Source organism: Haemaphysalis longicornis, unplaced genomic scaffold, assembly GCF_048455015.1.
Source record: "Haemaphysalis longicornis isolate Haplotype H1 unplaced genomic scaffold, Haemaphysalis longicornis Haplotype H1 scaffold_8, whole genome shotgun sequence".
NCBI classification, from domain to species: Eukaryota; Metazoa; Arthropoda; class Arachnida; order Ixodida; family Ixodidae; genus Haemaphysalis; species Haemaphysalis longicornis.
In genome coordinates this window covers 49,160,843-49,188,772 of record NW_027526445.1, presented here as the reverse complement: position 1 = coordinate 49,188,772, position 27,930 = coordinate 49,160,843, and the positions used below count along the sequence as shown (strand labels likewise).

The following is a 27,930-nucleotide window of genomic DNA, read 5'->3' as shown; positions in this document are numbered from 1 at the left end:
CTTCCGCCTATGTTGTGACTGTCCATTGGCTCTTAAAATGTGTGCATATTTGCCCCCCGTGAAGCATCAGGTCTGAACGAGGTGCTCCATACCAAAGGGCTGGCTGCGGATCAGGTTTGATCGCCCATGGCAAGCTGTGTTGTGTTCAAAGCACAGTTTGTGTTCTGCTGCGAGCATAGCCAGACTTGTTTCTCGAAAATGACATGAACGTTTGATACGGGGCGGAACGGGAGTTTCCACGCAGTATGTCCGTTCAATAGAATGCCTCTGTCACAAGCCGGTGATGTTCTGTACTGCGAAGTAAATTATTAACCTGGAAAATGCGTTGCTGTGGCGTTCCTCTGTTCTCCAGATGGCCTCCGCAGCTACTTCAGCCGCTTTGGCGAAGTGGTATACAGTGTGGTTATGCGCAATAAGACTGGCAGTTCTCGTGGCTTTGGCTTTGTCACCTTTCGGGACCCCAGCTGTGTTGCCACTGTGCTGGCCGGTGGACCACACCAGCTGGATGGGCGAACGGTCAGTGGCAACCTCCCCCTTTGCTTGTTTATCCCCGCTTGCTGTGCATTGGCAGTGTAAATCACACCGCGTCCTTTGCCCAGGTGGATCCCAAGTCATGTATTCCCCGCAGCGCTAACCGTGCCGGAGGTGGCGGCGGCAGTTTTGGGGGCAGGGTGAGTGTCTTTGGGATCCCATTTGGACAGGGTCCCATCACACTTCAAGGGTGTGGCTGTGGGCTGTGCCACAACACTGAGTCGCTTGATGTGACGGGTGTTTTGCAGGGTGGTCAAAGCAAAGGCAGCACTACAAAGATTTTTGTCGGGGGCCTCCCTGCCACGGTGACGAAGACAGACCTGCACGCCTTCTTCTCCGAGTATGGGAAGGTGAACGTTACGCCGTGTTCGGTTGTGTGTGCGCTTGCTGCTGTTCCCGCCCGGTTGTGACGCCCCTGTTCCTCCTTGTGCAGGTGACAGAGACTCTGATCATGCACGACCAAGAGCAGTGGTCGCGAGGTGAGTGTCCCCCGCCATGGACGGGGCTTGCTTTGATTGATTGATTGTAAGGTTTAACGCGCCGACGCAACGAAGGCGATGAGGCGCGCCGTAGTGGAGGGCTCCGGATTAATTTTGACCACCTGGGGATCTTTATCGTGCGCCGAAATCTCGTACACACGGGCGTTTTTGCTTTTCGCCTCTATCAGAAAAGCGACCGCCGCGGCCGGGAATCGAACCCGCGACCTCGTGCTCAGCAGCGCAACGCGGGGCTTGCTTTGCCGGAAACTCTTCTAGCCGGCTAGGGTGAAGACCAAGACGCTCTTGAGGGAGCCAGACAGTGCTGTTGTTCTGGTTTTGCAGGAGGGTGCAGGCCCCAAATGATTTGTTTCAGTGTGCGAGCAAGCGCCTACGAAAAAGTGCTGCCGCCGCCTTCAGCCCCTGCAAAATGCATTCTTGATGGACGGACCGCCCCCTGGCGCTAAATGGCGTGAGACTGTAGTCAATAAGGAGCATTAACATATAGGACATTTCTTAGTTATTCTGTCATCTACATAGCCTGGCTGCCAGGGCCCCCGAAACAACCACCCTTGAACTGTTCTCTCTCTGTCTCCTCCTCTCTTTCCCCTTTGCTGCTTTTCTCTGTGTGTGCTCTGTTTTGGGGGGTCGCTGAGTGGTAAGTTCCCCCCACCCATCCCCCAAGTGCAGCCGGAAGTGCCTGGCAGAGCAAAGGCCGAGTGGCCCTACCCCACACATGGGTCTTTGCGAGACAACCGGGACATTGGAGTGGCGCGCCCAGGAGAGGCACTCGCTTGCAATGACAGCACATGCTGGGCTGCAAGGGTAACTACTGGAAACCAGGCATGCTCCTAGCCCACTAAGCAATCCATCCCCTGCATACCTGTGTGTATTGGCCACTGAGTAAGACCTAGGGAAGCGGGGAGGGAGGGTCGCGCAGTGCTCTGCCCGATGCTGCCTGGCTGGCAGAGCTGTGCTGAGGCCCGTGCCTTTGTGTTTGCAGGCTTTGGATTTGTCACCTTTGATTCGGAAGACCCGGTGAACCAGCTGACCAGTCAGCGCTACGTCCACATAAGCGGCAAGCAGGTACGTTCGGCGCATTGCCAATGGCATGTGATGGTGTGCCCAGGTGTGTGTGTGCTAGTGTGACCGAGACCCACTGGTGGCATTTGTGCACAGCCTTGGTTAGCATTTCTGTGAATAAACACATTTGTTAGGGCTACTAAGGGCACATGTTTGTGTAAAAGCAGATTGGAGAACAACATTGTACTCCCATGGCTGCTCACTAGCTTGCTCAATAAAGACCAACCAAATATCACTAGCGCAGAAGGAAACTGCAGTCTCTGCCCGTAGCATAATGGCTTCATACTTTCGGCCAGCTCAGCCCTGCAAACCATAACATTGGAAGTGGTGCAGTGCATATGCTGCGCTACCGGGGCCGTGGTTGCGAAACGGGTTTCTTCAGCTGCAGACTAGGACATCTGAGAGCTGCCCTCAGCTGTCGCACATTGAGAGCTGCCTGTGGGGCTGTTGAAGTGGCACATGATCCCTGCCCAGGTGGAGTGCAAGCGGGCCGAGCCCTGCAGGGAGAGCCGGCTGCCCACGGTTGGGGGCGGCGGTGACGGCTGGGGCGGCCAGCAGCAGCAGCAGCAGTGGGGATGCGGATCCTCCAACGGCGGTGGCAACTCGGGATACCAGGGTGAGTGGCAACACGTGGTCAGGCCGCACCCGGCACCTATGCTGTTTCGCTTCCCCAATTCGTGCAGCGGTGGCAGTGTGGTCTGTGGGTCAAGCTGGTCTATCGGTCGGCCCATTTCCTTTTGAGGGAAGCAAAAGCTGACAAACATTTGTTGGGAAAGTGCAGACGAGTTTGTGTGTGTACGCGTAGAGGTTCATGAAATTTCGGGCTCCTGGTTCCTATAGACGCTACGGCCACACTGACTACAGCGTGCCACACTAGTTGCCATAAATCTTTGGCAGTTGTCATTTTTCCTGCACGCTTGGAACCTACAGGGTTCTTTAAAGGGAAGGTGAAGCGGTTTTAGAATTAAAAGAAAAGTTGACTAGCAGCAAGTACACATTGAATAGTTCATGTGTACGAAATATTTTCGCAATACATGCAATAGAAGCGGCGCAATGAGCAAACAAAAGTGGCCCGATGCCCCGCCCCCATCTCGCCGCGCGATGCCGGAAGACCGAAGAGCGCGGGCGAAAACCGGCTGAAAAACGTCATACCTGGACTTCCGGCCGGATCGGCCGCCTCGGCCATGCTCTTTTCGACGTGTTGCCTTGTGAATGATACTTGTTGTTGTGGTTGATAGCACTCATTTGTACAATTTTCGTGTTCAAAAAGTGTGCACGAACGCCAAACGAGGCATACGTTATCGTGCCGTATTCCTAAGCAGAATAATGCCACGCCGGAATGCTTGATAACATACGGAAGCGACAGCCGAGGTGGCTGTGCTTGATGACAGAGAATGTACTACACTACGTTAAATACTTTGTAAACCGATCCAATGCGGTCTTTTTTTTTTTTTTTTTTGATGCGACGGACGTGAATGTTCACATTAGATTCTAGATATAGGAAGGATGGGGAATACTGCTGTACTTTGGCCGGGGATGTTTCGTTCCATTCCAGAAACCAAGTCACATTTGTTCAGGAAATACTTGTTTCGTTAAACACGTCGGTTTTCTTTCCCTATGGGCTCAGGACAGTGTTCAAAAAAACAATTTTTTGGCGAAACTAAAACACGGGGCCAATCCTGATAGAAGTTCTCTCCCGGCTAAGAGGAAACGGTATTCCTACAAAGTAAAAGAACCAAGACAACCAGATTACTTATTTTGCAAGTATACATGTCACGATAAGGTGATGTTTGTCTGGAATTAAAAAAAAAACCACTCCGAACCACCACCGTGCCATAATTTGTGTTGACTGCGGGGCCTAATTTTTTGCCCAAGATTCCGCGTGGCTGCATAATATAACCTCAAGTGTTCTCCAGTGATAGTCGGTGAAATATATAATGATGATACTAAAAAATTTAGGAGCGAAGAGTAAATATACTGCCTCTGTCCGACTAGCGCGGTAAATGCTTAAATTTAGAAATGCTGAAACAGGCCAACGATTCATTATCACAAACGTTTGGTGATTGTTACCTAAAGTAACGTAACTACAACGTAACTGACTTGTCCGACTGGTCCATTAATTATAACGATGTAGCCGTAATATTGTAGCAGAATGTGCAACGCACAAGCGAAAATCAAGCCCTACTACAGCCAATAATGCTGAGCAGGCACTAGTATGCTGCAGTGTTTTCAGAATAAATGCATGTGAAGCAGTAAGACGCCACTCATCGAAGTGCAGCTAGCAATCGCGTAGGCGTCGTAGCGCCGCTGCCGAAATGGCGCGCGCGTGTGGGTCTGTATACGGGGATGAGTAACGGGGCTGGGGTGGGCGACAACGAACAAAGGAAATGCGGAAGCAGAGTCTGCTTGTTGGTTTATGCGTGTACCGGCAAGATGTGTCTCGCATATACGTTTACAGCGCATGAACTCTATTTTTTCGCGCAGTGCACGTACGTGCTTTTCACTGGTAGATTGTTTATAAAACGCCCATTAATCTTCGGCATAAATGGTTTTGTGTATAATAAGAAACAGTTAAGGCAGTACCTAATATTAACATAAGGTATAAAATCCCCCTATGCTGGTTGCCTAATTCAAAAATACTTTGATGGAACCCACTAGTCGACGTCACAGTCACTGCTTTGGGGTTCTCTGTCGTGTAAAGCAAATTTAAGCTCCAAGATAATTGAACCGACAGCACGGGAAATTATAAAACAAACTTCCAGTCATGTGCGAAAATTAGACTGCAAGCTAAATCGCCGCAAAGGCGACCGTGCGATCGTTCGCAATGCTTCCGACAACCCGCGCGGCCGAAGGGTGTCCTCCTTTGACGTCATGACGGGCGCAACCAATCAGGGGCGTTAAAAGACGAAAAGCGCGCGTCTTTCAAACGGGGCCGCGCTTTTTGCAAGATAACTGCCACTTGGACTCATGTACGATAAATTTCAATGTGATATTCAGAATCAGCGCGAAAGAAACTACATCACTGTTAATCTAACTCAATTTTTTTGGAAAGCGCTTCAGCTTCCCTTTAAAGGAGCCATGAAGAGAAAACACAAGTTTGGTTCATTCGAAAGATTGCCTCGTTAGAACCATACTGACACCACTTTTAACACAAACTTCGCTCAAATAAGCTACATAATTAGGAAAAAAGGGAATGACTATGCGACCCACCAGCTCATTTCCCGCAACAGAATCTATGATGTCACACGAGAATGCTCTGCGATTGGCGGAGGCCGGCAAAAGCAAACGCATGTTAGGCAGGGCTTACAGAGCATCGTGAGCTATATGCCCGTGAAACATACTGCACATTCCTTTTATGACACTAAGAACGGTGGAGTAAACGGTTGAAATTCCGAATAAACACGCAAGCGTGTACGCCAATGCGTACGAAACTACCGCCAGCCGAACTCGACATCTCGCCGTCGCCACCGTCGCGCAGACGAATTTTCGGGTTAGAGGCTCTTCGGGGCCAACGAACCGTCCCAGCAAGCACAGCCGCGACCTTGCTTGGTATCGTAATCCTTTCACAGGAGGTTGGCCGTCATATCGCCAACGAGCAAAGGTAAAAATAGAAACGAGGGGAGTAAGGAACAGCAAGCAGCGACGAGATAGTGACAGTCGTCGCAGTTTCGGAATGGTGTTGGCTTGCTGCTATTGTCAGGAGCTCGTTTCCAGTTTACAACCACTGAAAACTTCAGTTTGTTCGAGTACTTTAGAACGAAATTTCGTTGCTACGTTTTGAAATGCCCATGTAGTACGGGCAAATCGTCGAGGGAGTGCGACATCCCCGCCGGTGAGGAGATCTCCTTTCATGTGCTGCCCAACGAAGAACCTCGGCGAAGCAAGTGGCAACGTTTTGTGAACTTTGCAAACGGAGGAGAAAGAGAGCTAAAGGAAGTACGAGTGTGCTCGCTTCATTTCCGAGGAACTTGATTACGGCAGGGACCCTTACGTCAGCTCAATCCTGGGACATGCTGGCGCTCGTCGCCGACTTCGTCAAATCGCCGTCAAAGCGCTCTGACCTTGGGGGAAAAAAATGCCGTACACACCGCGCATTGACGCTCGTATCTTTCTGGTCGAAGCAGAGAGCTCGCGCAAACGGCTTTCCATACACGACACCGGCCAACTGGAATAAGCGATACTGCAACTGAAATTGAACTATTAACCATAATAAAAATACGGCACATATGTACCAGTCTGTATTCGTCCGTTGCGACGGGGCTGACAAGGCAGCGGTGCCGACGGCTGAGCGTTCGTCTGTTGTGGCTATCGCGGAATGGTCGCTTTCCGGTCCATCCGCGTATCCCACAACTCCTGCCGCTCGTGCACTTAGAAGCATTGAGCGTTCAAGTGGTGTGATGTTGTTAAATGCAAGCCCGAGCTTCTCGGCGAGAGTTTTGTTCTCCGGATCAGGCGATTCCATGACTAGGGCTGCGGGTGCAGTAGGTTTTACTAGTATTTTTAAAATGGCCGCCGTCTCGGTTTCGGCACGAGTTCCGGTTCCTGTTTGATTGTGCAACAAAGGACAGGTTGCCCGGTGTCGTATACAAGATTTTTGAGCTGAGTGCCCCTCCCCATGCATTGGGGAGGAAAAATCTACTGGAACGACTCAGGCAGCACAACGACCACGTCCGGCTGCAAAACTGTCGCCCAGTACTGCAAAACATCAAACCGCAAAAGAGACTTCGGTGAAACGCTCCAGAAGCGTGACCTGCTAGAGGAAAAGATGCAAAGAACATAAATCCTTTCCTCTGAATCCTCCCACTTGTGTACATGCGGGCACCGCGCTCCACAGCGAGGCGCTTTGTGAGTGACCGGCGCTACAACGCGACCCCAGTCTCCCCTGAAAGAAGAGGGAATCGAGATGGGTCCCAAACGTCTTGTTCTTGGTTATTACTTTTGGTTGGAGAGGATGATACTATTTCTTCAGCTACTGGGAAAAGGTTGTTTCATCTAGGATCTGTCTTGAGCTAGTCGACTGTACAACGACGTCAATGAAATCGTTGTCACCAACACATCGGGATGGGCGCGACCGAACAGTTGTGAGCCAGCGTGTGGCGCTGATACACTCGGGCCCGTACGAATCTGATATTTTACTCAAGAGTTCTTTCTTTATCGCTTCGTAACCTCCTTCGATTCAGATTTCCTCCATTGGCTGGTGGCTGCTTCACTGGTAAGCCCGAACCTCACATTTTATACTTTATACTGTGTTCGTTTTCCCAAGATGCCAATGTCAATTAACTTATTTGCAAATGTGTGGTGGAATCTTTTTACAACTTACGAAAGGAAACGACAACATTGTCGCAGACAAACATCCACACTACTAGCCGTGCACTGGCCGCTTAGACGACTCATGTACGGCCAGTCGTCTCTTTCCCCGCTAAATGTTCCCTGGTGGCCGTTTCTTTCACATTTTATACCACTTTTCCTGCACAATACTTGGAAATAGCTTTTTTTTAAGTCCGGCTGTTGTTTATTTGCTGGGACAACTTCTATTCCTCCCCCAGCCTTCAGGGGGAGGAATAGGCTCCGCCTGTGGTCCTTCAAGCATAATTTGTTCAAGGTGTGTTCCTAGACACAGGAAAATTGATGCAAATGAAGCGACTATTTGTACTGCATGTGTTGCCTTTAAACAGCCCTATCATTGCTGGCCACCCTCCTCCAGGCCCGCGGGACGTCTGCATGATTTAGTCGGCCCAGCGGGCTACAAAGCTTTCCGAACGCCTCTGGCAACCACCTTACAGTGTCGTTTTCCGACGAGGTCCAAGACTCTCTCACACCTCCATTGCTCTTGCAGGCATCCATTCGCTTGGTATCGACTGTAAGATGTGGTACTCTCACACTGCGACATACGAGCCTTCACTTTTCCCCTACCCTACTTTGGTTTTGCGCATTACACCCTGTGATGCCGCAAGCAGCTCTTGGCCACTCCTTTCTCAGCCGCTAATGGTATTTTCGTGCTCAAGAGTGACACACCATGATGCTCCTTACTGTTAGGATTTTTATCGATGCCTAATTCACTGAAAAGGTCGGTGTTGTGTATCAAGATCTGCACCAGAGTCGTCGTCTGGGGTTCTCTAAACCAAGCTCGTGTAGCTATCATTGCCTAAATAACACACGGCTTCTTATCTTGCTGCTTACTTTTCTAATATATTGCCAGTTCTTTATAAATAACTACACATCCAGTATCCTGTGGCTACATTTCGCATCACATGTCGCATATATGCATGCTAGCATTGACGTTTCGAAACCCATGCATTCAGTAGCTGCAAAAAGTTTTTTTTTTTACATTGGTATCCAAATGAGACAAAATTTGTCGAGACCAATCGCTCTTGTCGTGCGATGAGAGCAATGCCGAGTGACAAAAATCGCTTTCGGTAGCTACAGTCGCAAGTGTGAACCAGCCTTGATACGCTAACAATAGAAGACATTAATATTATCAATAATAACAATAACACTAGTTTTATTATTAATAATTGTTTTGTATATGTGAGGGGGAGACAAATTTTCTGGGCCCCGGGTGCCAGTTTACCCAGCAACGCCACTGAGTCGGTCATTCCATTCTCGAAGCTCGCGAGCTCGTTGTGAAACACAGCAATAACTCAGTGTTTTATAACATCGCAGTGCTCGCAATGTGCCCAAAAGTTCGCTTCACGAACCGCAATTGTAGACGCACGGACCGCGCTTCCCACTCAAGGACAGACCACGGCGATGTCGCGGGCACGTTTTCGATGCATCTTTCGAGCCGCGCACTTCCCTATCTGGCGCACGATCTCAAGCATTATCGCCACAGTAACAGTAATGTCACTGTTCAGTACCGCAACCGATAAAACGAGTAAACTGCAACCGAGTCGACCGGGAAACTTTGAAAACATCGGCGGAGCGCAGTCAGCGTACAATGCGCAGCAGCGCGGCTGCCATGTTTTTGCTGTCATGGCGACGCCCAATCAGGAGAGCCGTAACAAACAAGGAGGCCGGACAGCCAATCGCGTGTTACAATCTATCGGTTTCATCGTTTCACTATACCTTTCTCTTTCTGCGGTTTGTGCGTTTCACAGAACAGGGAGGATTTTAGAGAAGCAAAGGTCTAGCTTTGCCTGTAGTGCCAGAAAAAGCGTAGTGGCGGCGTCGTGAACTACCCAGTACGCCCGCTTGATGGCGCTGTAAACACGGCTTTGTAAACATGGCGGATGCTTTTTGCACAGGCCGCTTGAGCTCCTTAATAACATGGCTGCCCTCGCACGGCGGCCGCCGGCTCGCTGCTCCACGGCCGGACTCGACTCTCCTCCTCCCGCGCGCGAAAGGGGCGTCGAGTCCGGCCGTGGCTGCTCCTGCTGGCTCCTGGCTGGTACGCTGGTCGCGTGTTTACTTGCGCCGCGCTAGTGAAGTGATGTTACGCCAGGTGACCAGATGGCCTCGACTGGCACAGACCACAGTGAGCAGCAAGTGAGAACAAATCGTTTATTGACATCCGCAAGTTTACAGAGGCCAGGACATCATTTCATTTCGATCGCTGCAATTGTACGTCGCTTTCGTGACAACATTTTTTTTTTGCCATAACAACTCGTTCACTTGCGCTAAGATTTCGAACGAAGGGCACAAATGAAGTATTGACGGCGACAACGGTTTCCTTTGCACCGTCTTTCTAGCGGAGTGCATAACACTCACCTTCTGTTGGAAGAATCGAATATTCTGGCCTCGACAGCTGCCTTCCGATGCGGAATTTCCCACATTTGTCATTCCACAAGCACTCAATTCCCGTGTTTTGCCAGTCCTCTCAACAACTGATGGACGCAAAAGCACATAACAGCAATAACAGTCACGAAACCGGTGCTCCGCGCACATTGAAACGGTCGGCCGTTGCAGCGGTTTCAATTTGAATTGGCGGCTTTGTGGTTGCGAATTCAGAAACGAGGTGGTGCACCAGTCGGCTGTTCGTAAAAAGTTGCGTACATTTTTGCTCAACGGATGTTTGATGCGGAACTTGTTAATAGTATTTTTAAATAACACATTGTAAGCGAACTGTGTGGGCTCTTTGAGTCACGGAATGAATGTTTTGTATTCTATACCAAAAGTAACATTTTGCCTGCGCCGTCTGGTGGGCTTGATGGTCGAAAACAGCGCTTTAGGTTGGTCACGTGGGGCGTCGATTTTTACGCCGCCTATAGGGAAGACAGGGAACGTCCAAGCTTGCGAGCCCTGTGCGTTTATGAGCCAGCGATGACAGAAGGAGCGACCGGAAAGAGAAAGTTAAAGAGTCGGCCGATCTAACGCGACCAAGATGGCGGCGCCCGGTGGCGTCGTTCCGGAGATACAGCGCTGCGAAAATTGCCGTGTTTTCGTCCATTTGAGGAAATATTTTGCCACCTTAGCAGATATAGATATTTTTCTTTGGCACTTCGCGATCGTTTGCGGCAGGGAAACTTTGTGAACGCATAGAATATAAAACGTGCAATCCGAAAATGTGACTTCCGAAAAAACGATTTTTTGGTCACTTTTCACAATCTGATCCCCGCGTCCCCCCTAAAAGGAGCCATGAAGAGAAAACACAAGTTTGGTTCATTCAAAAGATTGTCTCGTTAGAATCAAACTGACACCACTTTTAACGTAAACTTCGCTCAAATAAGCTACATAATTAGGAAAAACGGGAATGGTCATGCGACCCACCAGCTCATTTCCCGCAACAGAACCTATGTCGTCACATGAGCTAAGCTCTGCGATTGGGGGAGGCTGGCAGAAGCAGACGCAAATTAGGTAGAACTTACAAACTAGACGAACGAGCGATTTGCGCTTAAATTTAGGGCACATTCTTTACAAAGCAATAAGAATGATGGGACAAACAGTGGAAGTTACGAAAGCACATGTAAACATAGAAGTACTGATGCGTTCTGCTGTTCGTACTGCGCTCAGAATTGGTTTCGCTGCACAGCACTACGGGGCTTGGGGTTGTCTCAGACGACACTGGCCGATTGACACAAGCAACGGCGTCTTACGTGACCCCATTTGTCGAGCGAGCACTGTTTCAGGGAACGAATATTTTCTCCCAGAACAAAAACAAGCCAGGTTTAAATGCGGGCAAAAACAAACCAAACGCTTGCCACGGTATGGTGGCGCCATCTAGGTTACGGAACGTAAAGAAACGCGGGAACAAACCAACACCGCTGTACAGGGTGGATATTCTTTTCGTTTCCCACGAGACCTAGCAACGCGAAACAGACAATATGATTCAAACTTCATCAGTAAACCGCGCGTTGCGGCGATAATTTTACCGCGGTTTTGACACAATGACTTGCTTCGGCGGCGAGCGAGCAACCGAAAATGGCGGCGCCAGCGTATATGTGTCTCTACCCTGTACGGCGGATGCGTGAATGAAGGTATTCTAGGCTGCAGAGCGGTCGGTTTCAGTGATGTCACTTGGGACCACGAAAACGCACGATTGAGCGGGAAAATCAAAATTTTAACCTAAATTGTTTAATTTTTCAGTGAATAAAGCACCGTTTGTATCCGGACAAGCGCTGGGGGCACTATAAAACACGAAATCTTTCGAATAAAACCAACTTGCATTTTCTCTTCATGGCTCCTTTAAGGGGAAAAAGCAGTCTCTTTATTGAACAAAACTTGTATTTTGTCTCCATGGCCTGTTTATACCTTAAAATAAGACTTTTGACAGACCAATGCATTCTAGTCAAAACTAGGAAGAAAATTCCACTGCAGCTTGCACTTCTGTTCACTCTTGAATGCATACACAACAGGGTACTGCTTTTTGTGCAGCATATGTGATGCCAACGAATGTGGCAGCACTCATTTCTGTTTATTTCTGTTTCTCCACCTACTTAAAGGAGCCATGAAGACAAAATACAAGTTGAGTTTATTAGAAAGATTGATTAGTCCCGATAACAATGATACCAATACTATCGCAATCTTCGAAAAAATAACGCAGATATGAAAGAAAACGTGTGAAGCAGTTGCAACCCCCAAGACAATTTCCCGCAACTTTTCTATGACATAACGGAACCTTGTTTGTGCGATTGGCGGCCGCTTAACTGACCTGTTGTGACGACACATGACTGGACGTCTGTAATGTGGCCTCTAGTGCGATTTGACCGCATCACTTGAATGCTTACGTGCAGTTAACGCACTGAAAATTATGTTTTATTGTTGGCCCGTATGACGTCATTCTTGCTCATAACACGTCACTGTGGCGCAAAATTTGAAAGTTTTTAAATACTTCTTGCTTTTTTATCATTAAAAAACATCTTTTGTGGCTCTAATGGAGCTGAGTGAGATACTGAATCCTAGTTCTTTCAAATTAAACGAAGTTGTATTTTCTCTTCATGGCTTCTTAAAGCATGGCAGTATAATAAGGTTTTTCACCAAATTTTCACAATCATTGTATGGCTCCTGAAAGCTCATAATAAGTTGCAGCACAGAAAACCTGCGGATTGAAAAAAACTCGGAACAACTTTTGGGGGAGGCTTAACCGAGACATCTGAGAACAGGGTGTCGAACCGGAATTTTTTCGGGTTCGGTTCGGGTTCGGGTTCAAGCCTTTCGGGTTCGGTTCGGGTTCAGTTCCGGCGCACCATTCCGTTCCGGTTCGAACCGGTTCGAACCGGTTCAAACTGGTTCGAACGGGTTCGGGGGGAAAAAAAGCAAGCGTGTTTTTTTTTTCTGTTAATTTTTTTGTGCTGGGTTTTCGTTTCCTTGTCAGGTTTCCTTCTCAAAAACGAAGCCATAATGTAGGTTTTTTTGTGCAAATGTTTGTTTTGGCCAAAAATAAGCAACCCTGCAACACTTTTTTCAACTTTGTTCGAAATCGTGAATGCTTGCAGAAAGTAGTCAACCAACACATCCAGTACTTAGATCAGGGAGTCGGAAAGTCCCTCAGACATACTGCTCTGTCCCAATCAGATAACTTACAAACTTGCTTGAAATATTTTTCTCTCTTCCCCAGTCTTGGCGTTCTTCTACCGTTGGAATGACGTAATTACAGCCATGTAGCGGCTATATGCCGGCTTTCCTTAAGTTGCGACATTAAAATAAAACCACAACAGCGAAGCAGAAACGGAAGGCGTGTCTGCTAGGACGAGCACTGCTCCTCTGTGCTGGCAATAGCTATAACTTTTGCAGTGCTTCCAGAAGCGAAAATAAGAGTGAAAGCGTTGATCTAAAGTGTTGAAGAGTTCCTTTAACTGTAAAATGTACTGCAAAATGTTGCAACCAGGATTACAACATTAACTGAAGCGAAATGAAAAATTGACTCGGACACAAAAGACTGCATATTTGTATGAATTTGAAATCCCTGCTTTTTATGGCCGCAAGTTTATTTTTATTGATTTAGTTTCTTTCATTTTTATAATTTAATTTAATTTATTCTTGGATCATAACACTGCAGTTTTATACCCCGCAGTTGTTTTCTTGAGGAAGAAAATGACGGACGATTACGACACTCACTAATGCGAAATTTGAGTGCAGCGCAAACTGTAGTCTTCTCGGCGACGGCGCATAGATGCTGTGCCTCAGGAAGTGATCGCGTCATCAGCTAATGCACGACGGCGCGCGGCATACTCTGTCGTTTTCTCGTAAGGGGTCGCCACTGTGAAGCACGTCTCGCACGGTCACGGAATTACGCCCTCCCCCTTACACGTTCGTCATACTTGCAACCTCCGTTTTCCTGCCAGCTCTATCTTCGGTGGCGTCTTCGTTCTCTCGTTTACAACGAGTCCAACACTGAGGGACAACGTGAAACCACAGGAGCGGGTGCTTAAGGGCTGCGCTCTAACGCATGGCTCTACGTAGCCATTGTGCAGCCATGTGATCCACTCCCTTCGCCGACAAGTGACGGGCCGCACATCGTCTCCAAATAATGCGTTCTCGCCACAGTCTTCTGGAAGGCAAACAGTTAGCCTCCTGACCTGTGGGCAGCACACGGGTTCCTCCGACGCCTCCCACTCGGGGCATCTTCGCCAGAATCTTCTGGTAATGGGCAGCCTCCCTGCAGACTGCTTATTGCCCCGTCCTACTAAGCAGACGACCCGTCCGTGCACAATCGTTTTAATGCGCACCATTCTTTGCCCACAGCAAGGACCGTGTAACCCCCTTCATTTCCACAAAAATACAGATTTCGCGGGAGTTCCACCTGTAATCGCTATAATAGCGTTAAATGGAGATAACTGGTCGCACAAAATTGATGAAAAACTAAAAAATAAAAAAAAAATCACCGAAACTGGTAAACCGTGTGACACCCTGCATTTCCACAATAATGAGGATTTCGGGAAATTTCCACCTGTAATCGTTATGTAGGGTAAATGGAGATAATTAGTCGAACAAAATTTATATTTGTAAAAAAATTTAAAAAATGTAAAATAATTGCGGAAACTGGCGAACCGTATAACACCCTGCATTTCCACAATAAGGCAGATTTCGCGAGTTACAAATGTAATCGTTATAATAGCGCAAATGGAAATAATTGGTCGAACGAAATTTTGAAAAACTATAAAATAAGAAAAATATTAAGCAATTAAGGAAAATTGGGAACCGTAAAACTGCCTGCATTTCCACAATATTGGAGATTTTGCGAATATTCCATTTGTAATTATAACAGCGTCAATTGAGATAATTGGTCGGACAGGATTTATAAAGACCACAAAATTGGCTGTACAAACTCACACTGCGGACAAGCGGTATAGGAATGCTACGCATTAGTAGATAATTGTTTGAATTTCTGCAGAAATTTTTTAGTACCCTGGAGTGTCGCCATGGCACAGTATTTTGCGTCTCCGCCGCCTCCCCTCTCCGCCCGGGCTTCTAGTGGCGGGCCGCCCCTCGTCCCGAAATCACGCATCCTCGCAAAAATCGCCTGCCTGGCAGTCAGCCAGGCAGGCAGGTAGTTTACTGGCGAGCGGGAAGTCTTTTTGGCGCGCAGGAGAGCCTGAGCGCCCAACATCTTTTTTGGTTCCACCAAATGTCTAGGCACGCACGCGCGCATGCACCCCCGTTTTCGCACAATGAGCCAAATAATTTTGCATTTAAATAAATGGATTTGTCTGCTACGCTTTTCATGTACCCCTTGTTTCAACGGCGCTTTAGCTTTAACACGAAATCATTAGCACTGCTAGAAGTCGAAAACAGTCCCGCGTCGGCGTCAACCTCCGACTGTCAAGCGTGGCTGGTGGCGTTTAAAGCGATTTCCTTCTGGTCATCTTTCATATGCTAACGCACCAGTTAGAAAGAAAGAACGGCTTTAATGACTCATTGGACGCCGTGTACAGGACGGCATTGGATAGGGAACCACCGGAGATAGGAACTTGCTAAATGGCACTTCAGCGACAGGTGAGAGCGGTTGGGCTCTACGAAAGATAATAGCTGAGTGAAGTCACAAGCAGCAGTAATTATCCCTCGCAGAGAGAGGGAAAATGAACTTTAAATAAATCGAGGAAAAGTTTCAGAGAGGCGTCCTCATTCAAGGGGTAGAGTCGACAGTCGTTTCCATCAAGAGAAACTAATCTTCCAGGCAGGAGCTGGCCAAGGCTTTTTCCCAAATCTCTATGGAAACGTGTATGTTGGGTGGATCTAGGGTGGACTTGTCGCAGCCGCCTACTGTGTGTATGAGGTTCCCAGGCTCCCCACAGAAGCGACGAAATTGAGAGAATTGTGTCCTGTCAAAGAGGGGAAGACTGGTGATGTGTGGGAAGGTGTTAATCCGCAGTGCAGGGAATAATCTTTCCTGGTTATTCGCTAGCGATTTGTGCGGGAAGGAATACATTCTACGGGAGAGCCTATAGTGCTATTTAATTTCCTGGTATGTATACAGGATGCATGCGCTCGGGCTCGGCTTCATCAGCGCTGGCTAAGCGGGTCAAATGTCCAGCCACGAGGTTGGTGATCTTGTCTGCCGGCGATGCAATTATGAGCTGGTGCCCATACAATCCTGGCTGGTCTTTGGCAGTGACCATCTTCCAACTTATACAGTAATCAAGGGAATTGGTGGTGGTCCGCAAAAACTCACAGCGTGCAGCATGAATTGGGAGAAGTTTAGAGGTATCCTGGACGATGGCAGTGCTACTTTTACTACACATGAAAAGCTTGCTGACGCTTTCTCTAACGCGAGGGCTGCGTCCGAGAGACGTTGTTTGCTTCCCAAAGAAGTATCAGCGATAGACAGTGAGTACGAGGGCCTTCGCGCCCTTCGCAGGAGAGCAGAGCGGCGAGCACGCAAGACGTCGTCTCTGGACGACATTCGAGCTGCTAGACGTGCGCAGAAACATGTCCAAAAGCACATCCGCAAGCTCGCTAAACTGCGCTGGAGCCAGTTCTGCTCTCGGCTGGATCCACGAAAGCCACTAACACGTATATGGCAAATTTTTCGCACCTTAAGAACCCCGTCAAGTCCACTTCACCCGTTCTCGACGGTTGCTCTTCAGAAGGGCGTTAGTGAAGTGAGTGTTGCAGAAGAATTTTGCATGAAGATCACCACTTCTCCCTGCAACGTTGTGATCTCGGAGGTGTCCATGTTTTGTCACTCCACCACAAATGCGACGCTGATGGACGAACCTTTCACCGTTGAAGAGCTCACCAGGGCGTTGAATAATCTCAATTTGTCTTCTTCGCCTGGCGCTGATGGCACCACGTATTTGGCTCTACGCCACTTGGGCCCAAAAGCTCTTCATCAGCTCCTCTCCGTGTACAACGAATCGTGGCAGAGAGGGCGCCTTGAGGCCAGCTGGAAAGTCGCCCGGATCGTTGCGGTCCTTAAGCCAGGCAAGCCGGCAACCGATATAGATTCATACCGGCCAATTGCACTTTTAAGTTGTATTGGCAAGGTGATGGAGAAGATGGTGTTAGATCGGCTTGCTTGGGACCTTGAAAATCGAGGTGTTTATCCATCGCAGATGTCTGGATTCAGGAGAGGACGAAGCAACACGGATAACATACTTTCCCTGGCGGTGGATATCTCGCGACAAAAAGCAGCTGGAAACATCACCATAGCTGTCTTTTTGGACGTCAAGGCAGCGTTTGATAGCGTGGCACACGAAGCTATCCGAAGAGAGATGACGTTCGTAGGGCTGCGATGACGTATGTTCCAGTGGCTCTGCGATTACCTACAACATCGGTACGTCTATATGGTCACCAGTGATGGCGCAACGACCGAGCATCCTGTCACACAATGAGTTCCTCAAGGCGGCGTCTTGAGTCCGACTCTTATGCCTTATACTCCTGCCAACGGTTCTTCCCCAAGGCGTCAATATTTCGCTGTACGCCGATGACATCTGCATCTGGGCCTCAGGCAAAAACCGCCGAAACATTCGTGCCGTACTTCAGATAGCGATCCTGGCGGTGCGAAAGTACCTGAGATGCTGCGGGTTGATCTTTTCCCCTCAAAAGTGTGCAGCGATTGCGTTAACTCGGCGTGACGTCTCACGATACACGCTCAGTGTAGAAGGTACGCAGATACCCTATGTCAAATGTCACAAATTTCTCGGCGTCGTCTTTGACCGCTCAATGTCTTGGACTCCTCATATCCGGCAGCTGAAAGAAAGGCTTTTGTCTTTTGTGCGCATTTTGCGCATGCTGAGTGGACAATCTTGGGGATGCTCCGTGTCCTCTCTTCTTGGACTCTATCAAGCACTCTTTCTCGGCCTTCTCCGCTACAGCCTGCCGGCCCTGAATCAACTGTCTTCTACAAATTTGAAGTTCATAGATTCAGTGCTGGCGAGAGCTCTACGCGTGTGCCTGGGTCTTCCCAAATGCACGTCGACAATTGGAACACTGCGGGAAGCTCGGTGCCTCTCTGCGTCAGTGCTTCAACATCAAGAGTGCCTTCGAACGTCACTACGCCACGGCACTCGGTGCCATGCGCATCATCTGGCAGCCACCACTGCATCCCATTAAAAGACTCGCTTCCAGCAAATTTCCAGCGACCTGTGAAGCCAGCATTGCCACTATGGTTACTTGCACCATCGAATATAATAACGACAATTCCCGGAATAAGCAAAAAGTCGTCCATGCCCGCACCTGCACTGAAGTTTTTCACACTTGAGTATTTATTTACCCTGTACGCAAGCCACACCCACGTTTATGCGGATGGCTCAGTGACCGAAGAATCATCTGCCATTGGCGTGTGGATTCCGTCGATCCAGTGCACAATCAGGAAAAAACTGAGCCATAAAACATCATCCATCGCTACTGAGCTAGCGGCTGTAAGGGCTGCCCTTCATTTCATTGGTGCACATCAAGCTCGACTATGGGTGATCTTCTTAGACTCACGGGGTGCTCTGCAAGCTCTAAGAAGGCTGTCCAACCACTGCAGTCAGCTTGTGTGCGAAATCAGTGAAATCCACACAGCGGTAGTGCACGCGGGCCATTACATCGTGCTTCAATGGCTTCCTGGTCATTCGGGAATAGAAGGAAATATAATATCTGATGCAGCCACCAGCGCTGGCCACTCTCTGCGTTACACGACACAGCTTCCTTTCTCTCGAGAGGATGGTTGTGCCCTTATCTATCAAACTGGTTGGAGAGAGCAAATGTTGAAGTGGCAGCACCCTCTACATGGAATCCACCTCTACATGGAATTGACCCTTTCTGTAAATTCCGTGTTCTACCCGACCTAAGCAAAGCGTCTGAAGGTGTACTGCATCGTTTGCGTCTCAACGTGGCTTACACCCGAAGCTTAAAGTTCAAAATAGGGTGGGAGGATTCACCACTGTGCCCCACGTGCGCTGTGCGCGAGACTACCGAGCACTTGTTGTGTATATGCCCGCGATTTTCCGCTGCGCGACTTAGAGCGGCGAGCTGCCTGTCTCGTGTTCGACGCGGAGCAAGCCTTCAGTTGTGTCACTTTCTTGGACCTGGGACAACAACAATGACTCATATTTAGGGACAAAAATTCTTCTGCGTTTTTTGCGAGATTCAGGACTAGACAAAACTTTGTAATTCTTCCACTGTGCGCATGGCTACGTCTGTACGCGTTTGCGTCGTCGTGTGCGCTTTGACTCCTTTTTCTTGTTAGGCGCTCTGCTTCCTGGGCTCCATTCGCTCAATTTTTATCTCTCTTCCTTAACTTTATTTCGAGTTTTTTCCTTGCACTACATTGCGTGCGATTTTTATTGAACTTTTTTTTTCTCTCTATTGCTGCTTTCCCGATCTCTCACATACACTTCACTGCATTGTAATCATCCCCATCTGGCGTAGCAAGCACTGCCGCTAGCAGAGCTGACCTCTCCAGCCCACATTAAAGAGTTCTCTCTCTCTCTCTCTCTCTCTCTCTCTCTCTCTCTCTCTCTCTCTCTCTCTCTCTCTCTCTCTCTCGTTGGTGGTCTCTGCTTGTTCATTCGAAGTGTTGTAACATGCAATAGACTATTGGCAAAGTTGCGCCACGCCTGATAAGAGTTTGTTATTAGACTTTTGGCGGCCCTTTGGCTAAGCGCACGTGCTATCGCCTCTTCCTCAGCTTGGAAGGGGCTGTGTTCGGAGGTTGAGATGCTACATCTGTGGAAGGCTGCAGAACGGTAGCACGAAGAAAGAGAAGGTATCGGAGAATGCTATCGGGTGTCTTTCGCATCAAACCAGTTGATCATTCCTTTTTTTTCTCTTTCAGTTTAGTTGCTTCCTAGTCTTACCTCATATTTATACACATTTTGAGAACCTTTTGGTAAATATAAGACATGCATTACGCAATTAGTTTTTAACTTCATTGCGAGATGTAAATCTTACGCAAGAAATAACATAAGAGCGTAATACGTACATAAAAAAGGCCTTTTATAGCATTCAGGTGATCGACACATAACTTTCCGGCTATTTTGTGCGTAACTAAATTTCCTGATTGGTCGAGAAAGAGAACGCTGCAAAATTTAGAAATGCAAAGGACCCCAAATATATCATGTTTGGTCCAACCCTCTAATCCGCCTTAACTGACCCGCTAATTCCTCTAATCCGTATTAATCAACACCGCAGTCCCACTAATTCACATTAGTTCATTCACTCATCTCACTAAACCACCCTAGTCTACCCACTAATCCGCGTTAATCGACTTAAATCCATGCATCGAAATGCTATCGCATTTACGTTAAAAGTGAAAATGAGAAGGCCCCTATTTTTTTTCAATTCTTATGTTCTCCTAGGGCAGTAACCAAATGACACAACGGCACTGTACAAGAAAAAGTGATGGTGACGTAGAGAACTTTGAGTGTTTGTGTCTCAGTGCTGTTTTTATATAAGTGTCCACTCAAACTAAAATAAGTATAAGATACGGATTTATTGTTGATGGGGTCCCTGAAGGCCTTCACAAGCGGACACGGATGCATTCGAATTAACAACGTGAAAACTTCACACGATTTTAAACACACTGCAGATAGAAACCATAAAGAATACCCCATGATATGTTGCCACGGAATATGCGTTCTAACTTAAGTTATTGTAAATGCAAAAAGATAATTTGGGGAGATCGGCAATACCTAAAGCAAACTAATAGTGTATACGGACTATACATTAAATTTAGGGTAATAATAAGATGAGAACCTTATGGGCCTTGGGAACTGCAGACTATGCAAAATATTGCGTGGTGGCGTCTGGCAAATGGTGAAAATATCTTCGGATGCAAGGTAGGGTACCGGGATGGAAAACTAGAAATCACAGTTTTGAGGCCCCGGAACCGGTTCGGAACGGTTCCTTCAATTCGTTCCGGTTCGGGTTCAGTTCCAAAATGGCGGAAAAATACGGTTCCGGTTCAGTTCCGGTTCCGGGCAAAAATTCGGGTTCGGTTCCGGTTTTCGGTTCGGTTCCGGTTCCGGTTCGACACCCTGTCTGAGAAAAAAAGAAATGCAACTAATGTGTAAATCTTTTTTGGAGAAAGGGGTGTAAACTCCACAACCACACTATTAGCTTCTTGGCTACAGCCCTTGCTCAAAGCACACTCCAACGCAAATTGGTATTAAATTTATAAACAAGCACCGAATGCAACGTATCCAAGCAGCGCTAGGATACCGACAGTTTTCAAGACACCGGCTAGCACCAGAATTGACATTCAAGAATAGGAAGCAAGTGCCTACATTTACATCCAGCTACAGATCCCACAAAATTTGCTAGAAAAAAAAAAGATGAAAGAGTTAATGATAACGAGTGCAAAAAAAGCTGCATGCCTCACTGCTCTATTGTAGAAGTAACAATTGCAAAGACCAGCTATTCGTATAATTAGAAGTCTTTCAGAGAGGGATGATTATGTAGTACAAACACAGGCCACTGCGATTCACTGACGCTCTGATGGCGGGAAAAATGTTAAAGGTCTGCACATAGAAAAGAACAGCGTTCACACAGAAACGCACTTTCACCTTAAAGGGGCACTAAACTTGTTTCACCAAAAAATCGGCTGCAACTGCACCGTGGAATCCATGCAATCTATTGTATATTTACCGAAAGTCTGCAGCATTTTTCTGGGCAGCAAAGGGGAAAATGCCACGTACTTGCTGCATCTACACCAACTATAATAAGTCACTCTGGCTTAGAATGTGTTTTGAAGCTACACCAGCCTTCAAAATTATGATTTTTGCCCGTCAAATGCCAAATTTTTGTTTGTTTGGGCACCAGCTGTACACGTTAGCAACCTGCAAAATTTAGTCCTGTAAATTTGCCAGCATGTTGTCGCAACTGCTGCCAGAAAAAAAGCCAGGGAGGATCGTAAGCTGAGGGAAACAACACCCTCGAAAGCAATGTTCTCGTTAAAAACACGTTGGAAATTGGCTGAAGCAGCATGGCCTATGCATTCTAGACTAACTTGAGAGTCTAATTAGACAATGTTTACCGCTCATGTCGGTGCCACCGACCTTTAGCACTTCATGCACTTTCGGGTGAGCGAACGAGGGCAAACCACTGCGGAACCTTTTAGTAGTACAGTGGTGTCGAACAGCACCCATCGTGTATACCGGTGCCTCCAACAGGTTGGAAAGATGTGCACAGCCTCCCACAAAATGACAAATTTAGGGACACTCTCGTAAGGAAGGTTAGGACAGTTTTTTTGAGCGGGTTTCCCTCCAAGACTTGGTGTGTCAGCAAATGTCGGCCCGTGATGTTTCCTGAAATGTGTTTTAGCACTTAAACATGTACCTCAGGGGCGACGGTATGACCAGTGAGTGAAATAGTGTTGATCGCACACCGAGGTATGCATTTTAAAGCGAAAGCTTTTTTAGTGGGGCCGATGGCGTCCAGCTCTCAAAAAACTAACAAGTGTACCCATGCACCAGGTGGTTTACCAAAAAGCTCTGATAAAATCTTTGGACGCATGGCGCTTGCGTGAAGCTGGACTTCCACTGTGTTTAAACGGTTTCTTGAAAGTCACGAAAAAGCAGTGGTTCTAGATAAGCCAATCCATGCATTGATCAAAAAGAAGGAGTCCAACAGCATACCTCTATCTCATAAACCATGGTACCTCATAAATCGGTACACATTTCGATCCTTCGCAGATGCATTTACTTAGTGCCCGAAAAGTCGTCGCATGGGTTCGTTCTTCATCGGCGATTTGGGTCCTTGAGGGTTTGACGATCGATTGGCCGCACTTTCAGCGAAGGTTGGTCACGCTCTTAGCTTTCGCACTTCTCTCAACTTTCTCTAGGAAGAGATGTTTAATGTTTTAGAATTGAGAAGGCAGACTAACCAACCGCATTTTCACGTTGGCACAACAAGATGGCAGGAGCCAGGGGGTTGCCAGAAAGGAACCGGAGCGGTGCTGTTGCTGCTGCGGCCGGTGGAGCGCACTCTTCGAGAACTACGGCTGGGCGGAGAGAGACTTTATTGGTGCCCTCCGAACGAGGAGAGGTACGGGCCATGCAGGGCCTTCCTCCCCCCGCGAGGGCCCGCTGGCTTCCGCGCAGTCGGTTCCCGCGGGCTCTCGGGGTGGAAGCCCCGAGAGCACGCGCCGGGACCTCCCTGCTGACGTCGACACAATAGCCACCAACAGGACCTTCATCGTGGCTGCCTCCACCGACGAGGTGACCACTGTTCCCTGCTGGTCCACACTATCACTCCACGCTACTTAGGGTGCACTCATTGCGTACATCTAGTGCAGGCATCTAGGTGTGTTTTGAATGTCAAAGTCCTTTAAAGGGGCCATGAAGTTGAGAAATTTCAAAGAGACAAGATATTGCAGAAAATAAATGAAGCACTGGCCACTGTCCAGCCCAACCCAATCAACTGCCAAGAAGCATGACTTGGAGATTTTAGTAGGGCCTCTGGTTCTGTTCGATTGTATCGTTTGAATGCTAACGTGCAGTTAAAACACTTTAGAATGGAATTCTAAAAGCTTTTCAATATTGCTTGCATTTTTCTCGGTTAAAAAGGAGTCTTTCGTGACTGGAATGGAGCTCAGTGAGTTACCAAAGGCTAGTTCTTTTTAAATTGAACACAGTTGTACTTTGTCTTCAGGGCTTCTTAAAAAGCATACACAGGAAGACAATGTTGCACATTGGCGCAAACGTGAAAGCTGTGAAATGGGCAAGTATGAGTCTATGGAAGGAGCCTTTGCTGATAGTGGCATTACTTAGAGGAAGTGGGGGCATTTTCAGAGCATTCTACAGCATTGACCGACATCAAAATGATGGCTCATGATGAGCAACCCAATTTACACTAATTCGAGTACGCAGACAAAGTATAAATAGATGTGCAGCAGTTGAGTTGTTTGCCATTGCATGACAAGCAAGATCATTTTTGTTATTCGGTTACATTTGTCTTGTTTTTGTTATGGTACTTTTGCTTCATTTTTTATGTGTTTTTGTTATTTTAGTGGCAGTCATTACTTGTGCGAGTGCCACTGCAGTCTTGTGAAGTAGTTCTGTAAAGCAATCGATACCACTCAAGGGCGCCGTGCAAAGCGAGACTCGGACAATGAGTTGAAAACAGCAATTTGTGGTCACCGCACATAAGCTGGGCATTCTTAAGACATCTCTAGCAATTCTGTTTCTCGAAAAGTTGAGCGCATTCTAGTGATGTTTCGGGTGTTAACTTGCTTGCATTGTGCCATCACGTCCAGAATCTGCAAGCTTTTGCGGCTGTTTTTAAATTTGAGCAGGGAAGCAGACTGCTGGCTTTTGTGGCAGTTCGACGTGTCAGCACTATTTTGGTATTCCCTCTTTCCTACTATATGTTACGCATTGCTGGTTTCAGCAGGATTGCAATGCGTCTCTAACAACAAAAAAAAAAGAAAAGTGGGTTATGTGCGCTGAAGCTAGGTATGCGTTGATGGGAAAAAGCAAATGATGCCAGACAACTGCTTTGGAAAAGTACTCACCAATGCATGCCTTGCATAAAGACTCAAATGCCCAAACATTCTTCCTTCTTCCTAGTGTGCAACACCAAGACTGAGTGCATTCGTTTTGAAGAAATGACGGTGGCAGGGGGCAAACTAACTTTTTCTTTGCAGGGCAAGGGTGAGGGGAGAAATTTAAAATCTGCAAATGCACTATCAAGGTAGTATCATGCAATTATGGCACAGCATAATAACTGTAGAGAGGGCAAGGATGAAAACTGAAATCGTTGAGGACCCACCAGAAAATTTCATTTAAAGCCATCTGGAAATTGCATGTGCAGAAATCGTTTTGCAAGGAGACAGGCACATTAACTGAACCAACGCTGAGAATCGCTGCACAGTGAGCCAAGTAGCAGTAGTTTGTATCACTGAGGGATCAGCCAGAATTGAACCAAAGCTGACCCGAGCGTTTTTCTTGGCCCCCCACCACGGCAGGTACACCCCACAGCGCTGGCCGCCACGCCACAGCGACAACAGAGGTCTCCCCAGTCTCCCCCACCTCTTCAGCACGAGGGGAGCGGTTTTTCGCACTTGATCTCACCCCCACTGCTCTCTGCGCATGCGCCGCGTTGCTATGGCAACGGAGGCGCGTCGCCTGCGTCGTCTGCTTCCTCTCCGCCGCGGCTGCGCTCCGCGGCGCCGAAGTCAAACGGGAGCGCGCGGCCTCCATGGCGCGCGGCACGCCGCTCGTCGATGCGCGCCGTCGGCAACGAGAAGCGTGTAGCCGCGTATGCGATCGCGATGGAAACAAAAACAAAAACAAACAAAAAAAAAACCAACAAACAAAAAAAAAAACCAGAAAGAAAAGAAGAAGATTCGAACGCGGAGATCTAGGCATTGGGCACATTTTGCTCAGCCCAGCGATGAACAGCTGATCTCACGATTCGTGTCGTATTTCGAAATGCGCTGGTTGTGACTAAGCTAAATCGGCGCTAGCATGGGGTTTCATTGCGATGGTCACTTGATACAATCGGCGCCCTTGTCTGTGCATCCCATCCTTGTAGCGCCTGTTTCAGAACTTCTTACGAAAATTATCAACTTTTGTAAGCTGTGTATTTGATGTGCTTCCTTTGTCCGGGACGATGCTAGTCTCGTACGTGTTGATCAGTCTTTTTGTTGTTGTCGAAGTTGTTCTGTTCACCCTACTGTGCTGGGCCTAAATAGAGGCTTGCTGTACAAACAAACAAACAAACAAATAAATAAATAAATGCGGATTTGCGGATATTTGCTTTCCTGATCGTCTTCGTGTCAAACACTTTTACTTCGCTGCAGATGTGGCGAAAAGGGCGCAGCCACACGTCGGATTCTGGGTTCGGACTCCAAAATGCGCCCACGTGCGTTTAGGGGCGGGTCGCAGCGTTATTTATGGCCTGGGAGAGAGCGACATCGTGCTGCTGAGGAAAAGACTGCACATTGCACGTCGAAACTGTGTACTTCCAGACATCAAACGCCCCATATCGAGACTGAAAACTAAGCGCTTATCCTCCGACTCGCAACCTGTTGACAGCACTGGGAAAGGTAGCGGCGCCCCAAGTCAATCATTAAATTCAATTCAATTCAGTTTATTTCAACATCAAGGATGTTTGGAGGCACAGACAAAAAGCCATACAAAGGCTTGACAGAGGTCCGTGCCCCCCACATGGCACACAGTGGAGAGTAACGGGAGGCCGTGTTCATATTGGCAACAAAGCAATTATACATGTTTTTCGCGTACAGAAGCAGAGCGCCACTTTTGTAAAAAAAAAAAACTACAACAAAGAACAGAGACCGTACTATAGTGACTAGATAAGGGAAAGGATTTTTGTGTGCACCAGGAGGTCAGTACGGCATTCCATAATGTGTGACGCTAAGAACAATAGTTAATCCGGGATTGCAGCAACATATAAATGTCATTGATAACAAAGGAGAAACAGAATACAATGAAAAAAAATATATATACAGGAGGTCTATGAGACAATTACAAAAACGCATTACGCAGATCTTTAAAAGAGACTGTAAAAATATCAGTTCCATGTTCGCAATAAAGTCGATTGAGCATTGAAGGGAGGCAAAATTTCAGCATTTGCTTTCCATAATTTGTGCGGCACGTGTCAACTTGCCATTGCTCTAGGACTGCGGGTTGCATAAGAAATGACGTTTTTTCGTAGTTTCGCAAGTTCGGCCATTGTGCCAACGTTTCTGGCTGTTTCTGAATTAAAGTTCTGAGATAACTTAAATGGATTTTACATTGATAATTTTAAGGTCATGAAACAGACTACTTGTATGGGATAGCGGAGGTGCTTTATTTACAATTCGGATAACTCGTTTCTGCATAAGGAGTAGTTTTCCTATGTTTTGAAGAGTGGTAGTGCCTTACACTAATACGCCATAATTCAATAGAGGTGAAAAGAGACCATTGTATAAAATGATATTAACAGATATGGGAAAACAAAAGTACTGTTTCCGCATACAGCCAGTCACAACCGATAATTTCCCGTTTAGGTAACTGATGTGTTTATCCCAGGACATATGCTCTGAAAAGTATACACCTAGTTTGGAAATGCGCTACTATTTCGATTTCGGTATTATCTATATGAATGGGAAGCAATGTGAAATTTTTATGTCGGAGGTGAAATAGAATTGCCTTTGTTTTGTCGGTGTTGATCCTGAGATCATTACTAAAGATCATTCATGATAGAGCGCACTACATAATTGTGCTCCTACGCGCCTGTCGCCTCCGTAAATGTGACAGGTGTCTTTCTGACCTGTTGTTTTTTGAAAGATCTGCAAACGACGGAGGTTTCTGCTGTGGAAGTCTAACGGGCAACAATGTCGTTGTCCAAGCAGTCTTCAAAACGCAAAGTGGAAGACGAGAAGAGGTGCTTTCAGAAGCGATGGGAACTTTCTTATTTCTCCACGGAATCAAGAGACAAGGTGTTGTGCTTAGTCTGCCACCAGACTGTGGCTGTGCCGAAGGAGTACAATGTTCGACGCCACTTCATGTCTTGCCATCACGAGAAGTATGGTGCTCTTACTGGCGACGTTCGCGAGCACACCGTGACTCAACTGAAGGCGGCGTTGGGAAAGCAGCAAAACCTGTTCAAAAAGGCTGCCAAAGCAAGCGACGAAACTGTAAGGGCAAGCTTCGTCATTTCTGAGCTTATCGCCAAATCATCCAAGCCCTTCACTGAAGGCCTGTTCGTGAAGCAGTGCCTGCTCGGAGTCGCTGATGCTACCTGTCCCAGCATGAAAAAGACATTCGAGAAAATAAGCCTCTCTCAAAACATAGTCGCCCAGAGAATTAACGAGATCAGTGGAGACATTGAAAAAGGATTAATCAACCGATGCCACGAGTTTGAAGCATTCTCTATTGCAGTTGACGAAAGCACCGAGATCGTGAGATCAGCTGTTCATTGCTAGGCTGAGAAAAATGTGCCCCTCGATCTCCGCGTTCGAATCTTCTTCTTTGCTTTCTTTGTTTTGCTTTTGTTTTTGTTTCCATCGTGATCGCATACGCGGCTACACGCT

At 47.5% G+C, this 27,930-nt stretch overlaps 1 protein-coding gene across 2 annotated transcripts; it reads left to right on the top strand.

Moving 5' to 3' along the window:
• On the top strand, window positions 1–27,727 carry LOC144149049 (DAZ-associated protein 1-like). Of its 2 annotated transcripts, XM_077680597.1 has the most exons (8): window positions 1–516; window positions 600–671; window positions 780–881; window positions 965–1,010; window positions 2,011–2,093; window positions 2,565–2,706; window positions 22,806–23,110; window positions 24,859–27,727. In XM_077680597.1, the coding sequence occupies exons 1-8, from the start codon at window positions 406–408 to the stop codon at window positions 25,255–25,257; spliced, it is 1,260 nt and encodes a 419-aa protein (XP_077536723.1). In that variant the 5' UTR covers window positions 1–405; the 3' UTR covers window positions 25,258–27,727. The 2 variants fall into 2 exon arrangements, with proteins under 2 accessions (XP_077536723.1, XP_077536724.1); XM_077680598.1 differs by having other exon boundaries at window positions 4–516; window positions 22,806–24,977.
• The last annotated feature ends 203 nt before the right edge of the window (window positions 27,728–27,930 follow it).

Excerpts from the sequence above, each read along its gene's own strand:
- LOC144149049 (XM_077680597.1), top strand. The coding sequence starts at position 406 with ATGCGCAATAAGACTGGCAGTTCTCGTGGCTTTGGCTTTGTCACCTTT. Across the intron at positions 672-779 it reads GCGGCAGTTTTGGGGGCAGG|GGTGGTCAAAGCAAAGGCAG; the intron begins GTGAGTGTCTTT and ends GGTGTTTTGCAG. Across the intron at positions 23,111-24,858 it reads TGGCTGCCTCCACCGACGAG|GTACACCCCACAGCGCTGGC; the intron begins GTGACCACTGTT and ends CCACCACGGCAG.